Below are 12,561 nucleotides of genomic sequence, written 5' to 3' on the forward strand. Positions count from 1 at the left end.
CCCCCCACATGCAGCCACGTCCCCGTCCCCCCACATGCAGCCACGTCCCCGTCCCCCCACATGCAGCCACGTCCCCGTCCCCCCACATGCAGCCACGTCCCCCCACATGCAGCCACGTCCCCCCACATGCAGCCCCGTCCCCCCCCCCACATGCAGCCACGTCCCCCCCCCCACATGCAGCCACGTCCCCCCCCCCACATGCAGCCACGTCCCCCCCCCACATGCAGCCAAGTCCCCCCCCACATGCAGCCACGTCCCCCCCCATATGCAGCCACGTCCCCCCCCATATTGATGCTGCCGCTTAGTTAATACGGGCGGGGAACATTACAGATTTCATTTGAATAGCTGTAGTGTTCCCCGCTGCGCCGCGTATAGACACTCCCCCTTGCTCGGGATTGAACAGATCACTCGAGCAAGGGGGAGTGTCTATGCGCAGCGGGAAACACTACAGCTATTCAAATGAAAGCTGTAATGTTCCCCGCCCATATTAACCAAGCGGCAGTGGGATGCGGCGCGGCGGCGGGGGAGAGTATTCGGCCAGGCATCGGGGGCATTTGCAGGAGTACAAGTACTCCCGCAAATACTCGGAATCGGTCCTGATACCGATACTAGTATCGGTATCGGGAAAACCCTAATTGGGATCATTGGATCTATCATTTTTGCACTGTGGGTTGCAGCTAGCATTGGTACTCTCCTTTCTATTAATTTATTATTACACTTCGGAATGGAACACATTTTGACGTGCAGGAATTGTCACATGTATTTTATCATTATATTGATTTACTATTTCAATTATTAGCAAGCGCCATTACAGCCCCTCTTTCTAATTGGTAAATAGGCCATCTGTGTGTATTTTAATCTCAGTATAAATACAGCTGTTCTGTGAAGCCCTCGGAGGTTTGTTAGAAAACCTTAGTGAACAGACAGCATCATGAAGGCCAAGGAACACACCAGACAGGTCAGGGATAAAGTTGGACATTTAAAAGCAGTGTTGGGTTATAAAATATCCCAAGCTTTAAACATCCACTGAGCACTGTTCAATCCATCAGAAAATGGAAAGCGTATGGCACAACTGCAAGCCTGCCAAGACATGGCCATCCAGCTAAACTGTCAGGCCGGGCAAGGGGAGCATTAACCACTTGCCGCCTGCCCACCGACGGCTGGTCGGTGCAGCTCTCGTTCTGGGTGGCCATATGACGGCTGCCCAGAATGACCACGTGGCGCACAGCAGTGCCCATAAGTGCCGCTTCAGCAACCACAAGTGCCGCCTCATCAGCGCCCATCAGTGGAGAAAAACTACTGTACTGACAGGAACGGTCTTTTTTGGCCTAAAAGCAAAACGCTATGTGTGGCGGAAAACTACACATCACCCTGAACACACCATGAGATATGGTGGTGGCAGCATCATGTGATGGGGATGCTTTTCTTTCGCAGGGACAGGAATCTGGTCAGAGATGGGAAGATGGATGGAGCCAAATACAGGGCAATCTTCGAAGAAAACCTGTTAGAGTCTGCAAAAAAGTTGAAACTGGGACAGCAGTTCACCTTCCAGCAGGACAACGACCCTAAACATAAAGCCAAAGCTACAATGGAATGGTTTAGATCAAGGCATATTCATGTGTTAGAATGGCCCAGTCAAAGTCCAGACCTAAATCCTATTGAGAATCTGTGGCAAGACTTGAAAATTGCTGTTCACAGATGCTCTCCATCCAATCTGACAGAGCTTGAGCGATTTTGCAAAAAATACTTTTTCAATGCACTGTATGTTAAAGCTACACCCATCCACCAAGCCTGGAAGAAGGTTTGTATGTTCAGGTATACGCTGAAAAAAAAAGTTATCAAATATTGCTGACACCCAACATTTAGGTAGGAATTTACAATATACATACCTTCTTAAAATAAGCAAACTGGACAAGCTCAAGAGCCAGTTCAGCATCCTGAAAGTCAATTGTTTTGCTCATTCTAACTTTAGCATGAGCAGTGGCCAGTCTGATCATGGTTTCAAGTGCTCTAGCAGTAACAGGCATAGTCTGTTGAAGAGAAATTAATTAATTTTCTTTAAAATCCCTGGAAGCCAGTAAACTTGAAAATTAGTCCGACAGGCAACATGCATGAAAAAGGGCTACACTGAATAAAATCCCCCCCAAACGATAAAACACCACATGTTGACCATTATGAATAGCGCTTGCAGTACATTTGCTGCCCCCAAATTACAAAAAGCAGCTTCTATAAATGATCTATATTTACCAAATTGAAAGAAAGCCAATGCAGGCCAGCATATGTGCCTAGATGCACTGGCAGATTTATACATATATGTCTAATAGCATCCTTGGCGCGCAAAGTCCTGAAAAAGTTTACGTTTTTATAGCTCCTCTGGGAAAAAATATAAAATGAAAACCGGAGTTACTACTTATCGGTAACTCCTTTTCCAGTAGTCTTCCAGGACAGCCCTTGAGAGATGGAGTCCCTCCCATCGACACAGGAAACACTTTGCCAACAGTTCAAAGGGCGGTCCCCTTAAGACTCAATGTAACCAGTGCCTCTTGGAAAATATTCTTGGAGAAGATAGACCGAAGGGCAGGGCTCTGCACTGAAAATACATTTTTGTGTCTGAATCGCCATACGAAGAAATTTCTAGCATTCCTTCCTTATTAGGATATGCAGATAAGCGCCCCTTAAATCCAGGGTAGCCATAAACACTTATTTTTGAAGAAGATTCTTTATTGAATAAATTTACTCCATCCGAAATTTCTTGTAACGGATGGAGAGATTCAGGGGTTCGGTGGTTCATGATCGATCTGAACTTCTCCCCGACGGCTTTTTTTTTTACCACAAATAGGGACTGGTGTCAATACCTCTTGATCCACAATTTCTCCTATTATTAAAAGGTAAAGCCCTGGCCTTTTCTGAGTGACTTTGAAGTTTTCAAAGTCACTCAAAGTCTCTGAAATTCCAGCGCATATCCTCTTTTAGACATGTGCACTTCATTTAGTTTCGAAAACCTAAAATTCGAAAACCTAAAATTAGTTTTTTGCTTATTTTCGGAAATTCTTTTGTTTTAGTTTTATTCGTTTTTTTTTTTTTTTTTTTGGAAAAAGCAAAAAGACGAATGAAACAAAAAACGAAAAACGAATTTTTCAAATTTCCCGAAAAAAAAGCAAATAAACGAATGAAACGAAAAAGCCGAGTTAGACTTACCGGTAACTCCTTTTCTGAGAGTCTTCCAGGACAGCCCATGAGACCTAGGGCTCCTCCTACCAGGACGGGTGGGAATCCGGCTGTCCTGGAAGACTCTCAGAAAAGGAGTTACCGGTAAGTCTAACTCAGCTTTTCTCCCAAGCATCTTCCAGGATAGCCCATGAGACGATGAGCCAGAACTTGCCAGTCTAGGGTGGGACAACTGCCTGAAGGACCTTTCGACCAAATGCCTGTTCTTGAGCAGATAGCAGATCTAGGCGATCATGTTTAATGAAGTTCGAATAACTGGACCATGTGGCAGCCTTGCAAATTTGTTCCTGTGAGGCACCAGCCTTCTCAGCCCAAGACGCAGACAAGGCTCTTGTTGAATGCGCAGTGACAAAAGGTGTAGGGACTTCTCTCATTTTGTAAGCTTCCGAGATGGCTTGCTTTATCCATCTAGCCAATGTGGCTTTAGATGCACTCTTACCCTTGTACGTACCTGAAAAAAGGACAAATAAAGCATCTGTTTTCCCAAAGGTCTCGGTGACCTCCAGATAGACGAGAAGGATTCTTCTCACATCTAAAAAACTAAACTTCCTTTCTTGATCGCCCTGTGGCGAACTACAAAAGGATGGCAGTACAATGTCCTGCGATCTATGGAATGTACTGGCCACCTTAGGCAAAAAACCTGGATCCGTTTTTAAAAAACAACTCGATCCTCAAAAATCGTGAGGAATGGCCCACTCACTGATGAGGCCTGTAACTCGCTTACTCTACGAGCTGAGGTAATTGCTACCAAAAAAATGGTTTAATAGAAATATCCTCTAGGGGCTTAAAAGGAAACTCTACCAGAGTTTGAAGTACCAGGGAGAGGTCCCATGTTGGACAACTTCTTACCACTACTGGCCTGGCACTAGAAATGTATTTAAAGAATCTAGCTACCGTGGGATTTTCAAAAAGAGAAAACTGAAATTTATTTGGAAAAATGTCCGATGACCGAAATGGTTTTTAGTCAATCATATATTTTGGATTTTCATTATTTTTCACGTTCTTCATCCTTCTCATCATTGGTATTGATGTTTGGAGGTTTTTTCAAGGAATAAGGAGTGAAACACATTTTTACTGGTCATTAATAATTTTGTGCTCATTACTAATCATTTGCTTATTATTTAAGTGGCAAGCGCCATTACACCCCCCTCATTATGCAGTAGGGAAAACCATGGCCTCTTGGGCCAAAAGAGGGCGATCAGAATAAGGTCTGTTTCTTCTAGGAGAAACTTCCGGAATAAGTCTGATCGGTGGGAAGGCGTAGCAGAGGTCGAATGGCCACAGATTCGCCAAAGCATCGATCCCCAGTGATTGATCTGCTGGGTTTAGAGAAAATAACTCCTCTGTCTTGCAGTTGTCCTAATCTGCGAACAGATCTGCTTCGGGATAACCCCTTTTTTGGTGATCTCCGCAAATACCTCTGGATGAAGCGACCAATTGTCTCGCTCCACCTTGTGGCGACTGAGATAGTCTGCTAGACAGTTTTGCGTCCCCTTCAGGAGCACAGCTGTAATTGAGGCTAGATTCTCTTCTGCCCATGACTGGTTCGATGAAGCTTTTGCTTCCCACAAGGACCATTTTCCCTGTGCGACTTTGTCGCTGAGGTAGGCTCCCCATCCCCAGGAACTTTCGTCCGTCGTGATCCTCTTGGATACCGGAATGGACCATGGCAGACCTCTTGTTAGGTGAAGATTTGTCCTCCACCACCACAAGGTTCTTTTTACCTTGGTAGGCAACAAAACTTGACTCCAGAGACCTCGCGTCTCCATCCCAGTTTCTCAGAAGAAACATCTGCAATGGTCTTTGATGGACTCTTGCCCATGGTACTGCAGGGAAACACAAGGTCAGACCTACTGTCCTTGAAACTTCCCTGAGCGAGACCAACTGATTGGTCTGTATGGCTGAAACTGCTTGCACCATCTTTGAGACCTTCTCCTCTGGGAGAAAAACTTTTTGGTCTACTGAGCAAAAAATCGTAGCCCAGATACTTCACCTTCTGGGCCGTATTTAGGGAAGACTTCTCTCTGTTTATCAACCAGTCTAGGGATTGAAGGAAGTCCTGTACAGTCTTGGAGATTGGTTAGCAATTTTTGGTAAGTCTCTGCCACTATTAGGAGGTCGTCCAGGTAAGGGATGATCGGTATCACCTTTAACCTTAGCGGAGCCAGCGCCTCCCCCAACATTTTTGTGAAAATGCGTGGGGCTGAGGACAGACCGAAGGGGAGGGCTTGGAACTGAAAGTGCCGAATTTCTGTTCCCCATTTTGACCGCTATTCTCAAGAATCTTTGGAATGCTGGATGGATCGGGACATGCAGATAAGCATCCCTTAAGTCCAAAGTGGCCATGAAACAGTTTGGGTAAAGCAGGCTTTTGATTGTGAACACTTTCTACATACGGAAGTGCTTGTACCTGATCGATCGGTTTAGAGACCGAAGATTCAGAATAAGCCGATACTCCCGACGGCTTTCTGATAACAAAAATATGGGAATAAAACCCTTTGCTCTGAGCGGGGGAACAGGAATCAGGACTTTCTGGTCTAACAAGTCTATTTGGAGACCCAGAGCCCTTGCTTTTTCCCGATCTTTGGGAGGGGGAGGTGATCAATAGTCGCTCTGGTGGTTGGCAGGAGAATTCCAGCCTGTACCTATTTGCAGGATAAAGGGACTTGAGGTGACTGCTGCCCACTGTGGGAGAAAGGCCCTCAATCTTCCTCCCACTGGAAGATGCTGGTCACTGTGGCTTGGCGGGCTGTTGAGGTGTGTTAAACAAAACACCCCCTCTACCTCTGCCCTTGTCCCCGGTCCAATGTTTCTTGGGCCTATTTTCCTTTTCTCTAGGACTTTGCTGCCTGTTTTGGCCACAAATTTTTTTTCTGCCTGTCTGCTTTTTTTCTTTTTTTTCTGGAAAGGCCTTTTTTCTATCGGCCGTACGTTCCAGTGCTTCCTGCAGACCTGGGCCAAAAAGATGATCCCCTGTTAGGGGAAGCCCACATAGGCGCAATTTAGAGGCTGCATCGTCTGACCAGGTTTTAAGCCAAAGGCTTCTTCTTGCTGAGTTCACTAAAGCTGAAGTCCTGGCTCTCATTCTTACCGACTCTGCAGAAGAATCAGCTAGAAACCCAACGGCACTAAAAAGGAGAGGAAAAGATTTTAAAATCTACTCCCTAGAAGTACCTGCCAACAGATGAGTTTGTATTTGTGTTAGCCATTCTTCCAAGTTTATGGCTACACAAGTGGAGGCCAGAGCCAGTTTAAGGTTCCCAATAGCTGAATCCCAGGCTCTGTGAAGAAGGATATCTCCTTTCTTGTCCATCGGGTCCTTAAGCGTGCCCATATCAAACGCCAGGTCCGAATTTTTTTAAACCTTTGAAAGAGGTGCGTCTAACTTTGGATTTTTGTTCCACAGCAGCGCTGCATCCTCATCAAATGGAAACCTTTTTAGGTTACCCGAAATGAAAGGTTTTTCTCTCTGGATTCTCCCACTCCAGCTTGATAGTATCAAGGAGGGAACTGTGCACAGGAAAGACTTTAGATTTCTTTTTGTGCAAACCTTTGTACATAAGGTCATGTTTAGACAATTGTACATCCTCCTCTTCCATTTCAAGAGTTGTATAGATAGCCTTTAATAAGTTATCTTCTGGAGAAGAACGGGTAGATCTCTCTTCAGCCTCAGAGTCTTCACTCTCTACCCTCCCTCTGCTGCGGAGCGCTAACAACTGAAGCTTTTCTCTTTGAGGGTGTACCCTTTGGGGGAGCCTGAAACTTGCTAATTAGATCTTTAAAAAGAGCTAAAAGTAGAATTAAGCTCATCGGACCGAAGTCAGCATTTTTTGACAGGAGGCTACTGGGTCATCCCTCACTAGGCCATCTATAAAAGGTGCGGCAAACTGTTTTGCACCAAGTTTGTTTCCGCAAACCGCACATTTTCTTTCATGTGGCTACGCTTGGGCCTTGTCCTGTGTCTTGGCCTGTAAGACAAAACAAATGACCCAAAATAAAAATCTAGACCACCAAACACTCCATAACACCACGTGCAGGAGGAGAGAAAATGTGTCCCCTAACACCAAAATCCTATGATTGGGGGGGGGGGGGTAAAAACACTCACCAGGATAGCAAGAGAGTGACAGTAACAAACACTCCAGGCTTACCTGAGAGCTGCTGGTGTTGGAGACCGCATCTGCGGCCTGTGTAGGTACCGCAGGAGAATCCATCCGTCCCTCTGGTCGTCCACAGCCTCTGCTGTTTCTGCCAAACACCAGCAAGCCAGAGTCCCCTGTTCGCGCCATTTATGGAGACAGGAACCAGCGTCTCCGGTGCCGGATGACGTCATACGACGCAAAGTGACCCTCGCCGGATAATTCCTGTGGGCCAGCTTGGAGCGCAGAGGCTCCGCCCCCTCGAGCGCCACAGCTTCCTCTTTCCCCTGCACTTACAAGCCATGCTGTCAGAGGGGAAAGGATACCACCATGCTGCTTAAGCAATGCGCGCTCTGGTGCCTGACATCAGCACGGTCTTGGCCTTCTACAGACACCGATCACAGGGGACAGCAGTATACCAGCTTCCACAGCGGCGACTGCTTCTGACAAGGAAGAAAAAGGTACGTGAAAAATCCCCACCAAACGGCCATTAAAGGAAAGGAAACATGTTACCCTGCGTCCGGAGGAAACACTAATACCGACATGGGGCCTGGAGGACCGCCCTTTTATCTGCTGGGGGCAACGAAAAAAGAATTTCTCAGCAGTGAACATGTCTATCCTCTGGATTATGTTCAGAACAAATTAGTTTGAGGTTATCTTTTCCCATTGCGGGAGAAAATTCTTTAGTCTTCCTCCCATGGGGACCCTGATGTCACTAGGGCTTGGGGCAGTTAAAAAGTATGCCCCCTTTCCCTTTTTACCCTGTCCAGTGTTTTTTGGGTTTGGACTCCTTTTCTGGTTTTGAGGGTTCCTTTGAGGGACGAAAAAAAAACTTCCTCTGAAAGTTTTTCTTTTTAATAATAGGGAAAGTTTTTTTTGTCCACCGTTCTTTCCAAGACGGTACAGTATCTAATTTAGGTCAAAAGACCAAGTCTCCAGTAAAGGGGACACTGCACAAACGTGTTTTGGACATCATTGAAAATCATTGGAAAGGTTTTCAAGAGCTCCTCTCTAGGAGTGCCTGCCTGTAAGTGTTCTTGTAACTGTGATAACCAGAACTCCAAATTTCTAGCTACACAGGAAGTGGCTAAGGCTGGCTTCAATCCTGCCATTGAAGCATCCCAGGCCCTTTTCAAGACTATCTGTCTGTGCATTGGGTCCTTTAAATGTCCCATATCCTCGAAGGCCAGGTCAGACTGCTTCAATACCTTGGACAGAGGGGCATCAAGTTTTGGATTTTTATTCCAGACTGCCTCTGGGTTCTCGTCAAAGGGAAATAATGTTTTGAGAGGATTTGGAAAGAAAGCCTTCTTTATCCAACTCTGCCCATTCTCTGAAAAGATACAAGATCAGAGGGCCAGATCCACAAAAACCTGGCGTAACTTAAAAAATCCCATTTAAGTTACACTGCCTTAAAGTTTCTACCTAAGTGCCTGATCCACAAAGCACTTATCTAGAAATTTCAGGCTGTGTAACTAAAATTCCGGCCGTACTGCGCATGCGCGAAGTTACGTTACGCCGAGTTTTGAGGATCGCGACGGCTTAAAAAAGTTGCGTCGGGAAAAAAAAAAAATGACAGCGGCATGCATTCCTGAGGGAGAACTCCATGCCAATTATCAAAGAAAAAACCGGCATGGGTTCCCCCCCCAGGAGCATACCAGGCCCTTAGGTCTGGTATGGGTTGTAAGGAGACCCCCCCACGCCGAAAAATTGACGTAGGGGGTCCCCCTACAATCCATACCAGACCCGTATCCAAAGCACGCTACCCGGCCGGCCAGGAAAGGAGTGGGGACGAGCGAGCGCCCCCCCCCCCCTCCTGAGCCGTGCCAGGCCGCATGACCTCAACATGGGGGGGTTGGGTGCCCTTGTGTTGTGTGTTTACTAACTAACTTTTTGCCTACAGGTGAATGGATAGGGGTACGATGTACCCCATATCCATTCACTTAGGGTGGGGGGCCCCCTTATTAAAGGGGACTCCCAGATTCCGATAAGCCTCCGCCCGCAGACCCCGACAACCAATGGCAAGGGTTGTCGGGAAGAGGTCCTGTCCTCATCAACATGGGGACAGGGTGCTCTGGGGTGGGGGGGCCCGCAGTGCGCCCCCCTGCCCCAGAGCACCCAACCCCCCCATGTTGAGGGCATGCGGCCTGGCACGGCTCAGGAGGGGGGGGGGGGGCGCTCGCTCGTCCCCACTCCTTTCCTGACCGGCCGGGTAGCGTGCTTTGGATACGGGTCTGGTATGGATTGTAGGGGGACCCCCTACGTCGATTTTTCGGCGTAGGGGGGGTCCCCTTACAACCCATACCAGACCTAAGGGCCTGGTATGCTCCTGGGGGGGAACCCATGCCGGTTTTGTTTTTACAAATTGCCGTGGAGTTCTCCCTCGGGAAAGCATACCAAATGCCGTCGCTGGAATGGGCTTTTACAAGGTGTGACTAGTTTACACTTTGTAGAACCAGCCCTAATTTTACACTTGCAAAATAACACTTACGGCGCAAAAAGGAAGCTGGAAAGCTTTGTGGATCGCCTTAAGTGCTAATTTGCATACTAGAAACGGCATTTCGACTCGAAATGCCCCCAGCGGCGGATGCGGTACTGCATCCTAAGATTCGGCAGTGTAATTCAATTACACATGCCGGATCTTCTGCCTAACTTTGGAAAAAGCCTTTTGAGGATCGTTTCCAAAGTTACACACAGACTGAACAGCAGTTAAGTCGGAGTATCTCTTTTGTGGATCTGGCCCAGAGAGTACACTATGTATAGGGAACACTCCGGCCTTTTTACCCTGGGCTGCATACATCTTGTCATACCTAGATAATTGAGCTTCTTTCTCTTCAATTTCCAGTGTATCATAAATAGCACTCAACTGGTCTACTTCCTCAATAGACAGTTTGTATTTTGCAACTGTTAGCTGCGGTCTGATCTTCCTCCTGGTCTGAGTCAGAAGATTCAGGCCCAACACAGGGCTATGCTCCCTGACTCTACGGGGCTCCCTGGAGCTGGGTATTGTAGGGCTTGGAGAAGGGGAGGTTGCAGCCGCGCTACTGGTGGAAGCAGATGTGCTAACCTCTGATAAAGTTCCTGAGAGATTTAAAGGTTGACGCCATCTCATCTTTAAATGAGCTAAGAAATTTTGCTAAAGCAGAGTCTGCCTCAGATTTTAGTAAGCCTACAATACACTGCTTGCATAAGGCTTTGTTAGAGCCCGAGGATAGTTTGCTTCCACAGTTAGGCCGCAGAAAGTGCCCTGACTTGTCCTCCCTTGGAGCCTCCTTAGCCTGAAACAGAAAATAGATGGTGTTTAACTCTTTCTCCCTAAAACCACCTGTGCTGCAACCACCATTGCTGCTATTCCCAGGACAGTGAGGCAACCACCACCATGGAGTACTACTAGTCCCAGCCCTACCACTACCAGCATACACAATAACCACAGCACAGGGCTTGCCCAGCAGCCTACCTGGGTTTGGCTGGTGCCTACGTCCAGAGTGTCCTGGGGATTCACCTCCTTGGTCCCCCCCCCCCTTTGCCGCTCCGTATCCCGCCGCTAGTCCGGTATTGCTGGACTCTGGTCGCGGTTTTAGGCCTCAGCGTGGGCTTTTCCTCCCTCCTTGCGTCCTGGAGACCCCCACCACGCTGCAAGGAGCTGAATAGACGAATCCACTATACAGCTCCTGGGGGGAACCTGCATCATACTGCCGCTGGCACAACTCGGCACTGGAAAGAGGGGGAAGCGGGTCTGCTCCTTTAATTGCTGGACGGTACCTGAGCCCCAAAAGAAAAATTAGAAGGCAAGACTTCATACAGAGCCGACGGACAGGACCCAGTCCCCCTGTGCGGTCTCTCTTCAGGCAGCCCTGAGATATGAAGTCCCTCCTGGTTCCCCAGCAACATGTTCCTCGGATGGAGGAAACACAAATGACTGACCAGGGACCTGAGGGACCACCTTTTGAACTGTTGGCAAAGTGTTTCCTGTGTCGATAGGAGGGACTCCATCTCTCAAGGACTGTCCTGAAAGACGACTGGGGAAAAACACTGAACGCTTAAGGCAATAGTGGAAAACTAAAAATTAGCTGTGTTGAAGTATGCTCTAGTGAAATCAACATACCCTTGCACGGTCATTCATTTCATCATGACTTCTGATTTTTGAATATTCCTGAGAGATGTAATCTGCAGCCTCTTGTGTCAGAACAGGCTTCATCAACTTCGCAACATGGATATATTTCCGTATGAACTCCATGCTAACAATCTTTGATTTGCTGAAAGATCAGAACAAAGGTCATAAAATAGTCTCCCCAATAGGACAAAGATGGCAAAACCTGAAAGGGTTTATGACCCGACCTTCTCTTACGCTTAAAAATAAAGTTTTGCTTATAGTTCTACTTCAATACCGAGTTAGAGTGATCGAGTATGCAGAAAGCAAATTCAGAACTTTTCATGTGCATATTTCCAGGTTAGTAACTAAAAGTATTAAAGTCAGAGGATCAGGCTCACAGTCAAAGAACCATCCTTTATTAGAAAGAAGTTGTCAGTACAGGTTGCATACCAATCGCAGCCATGGCTGCTTCTCTTTGAAGTTTAACATGCAGTACTGCAGAGTTTACAAGACATCCTTATTTTATACGTGTAAGCACATACCGTATCTCACAAAAGTACACCTCCCACATTTTTGTAAATATTTTATTACCTCTTTTTATAAACACTGAAGAAATGACCCTTTGCTACAATGTAAAGTAGCGAGTGTACAGCTTGTATAAAACCGTGTAAAATTTGCTGTCCCCTCAAAAAAACTCTACAGCCATCAAGGTCTAAACCACTGGCAACAAAATGAGTACACCCCCAAGTGAAAATGTCCAAATTGCTCAGTGTCATAGCCAGAGGTGGTCTTTGGAAAATAGACGTACGAGTGCTGCCAGTATTGCCGCAGAGGTTAATGGGGTGAGCCTGTCAGTGCTCAGACCATATGCCGCATACTGCATCAAATTGGTCTGCATGGCTTACATCCAAGAAGGAAGCCTCTTCTAAAGATGCACAAGAAAGCCTGCAAAGTTTGCTGAAGACAAGCAGACTAAGGACATAGATTACTGAAACCATGTCCTGTGGTCTGTTGAGACCAAGATACTTATTTGATTCAGATGGTGTCAAGCGTGTGTGGCAGCAACCAGGTGAAGAGTACAAAGACAAGTATGTCTTGTTTAAA

The 12,561-nt window shown here is 46.9% G+C and overlaps 1 protein-coding gene across 1 annotated transcript in view; it reads right to left on the minus strand.

Annotated features, from left to right (window-relative positions):
• The window catches only part of LOC120940957 (maternal DNA replication licensing factor mcm3), a 46,450-nt gene that overhangs the window by 8,988 nt on the left and 24,901 nt on the right, over positions 1-12,561 (minus strand). Inside the window, exons 12-13 of the mRNA XM_040354122.1 lie at positions 11,470-11,620; positions 1,890-2,030 (exon numbers count right to left, since the gene is read on the minus strand). Of these exons, the coding sequence (XP_040210056.1) occupies positions 1,890-2,030; positions 11,470-11,620 (292 nt within the window). The remainder of the gene's footprint in view (positions 1-1,889; positions 2,031-11,469; positions 11,621-12,561) is intronic.

Source organism: Rana temporaria, chromosome 5, assembly GCF_905171775.1.
Source record: "Rana temporaria chromosome 5, aRanTem1.1, whole genome shotgun sequence".
Taxonomy (NCBI): Eukaryota; Metazoa; Chordata; class Amphibia; order Anura; family Ranidae; genus Rana; species Rana temporaria.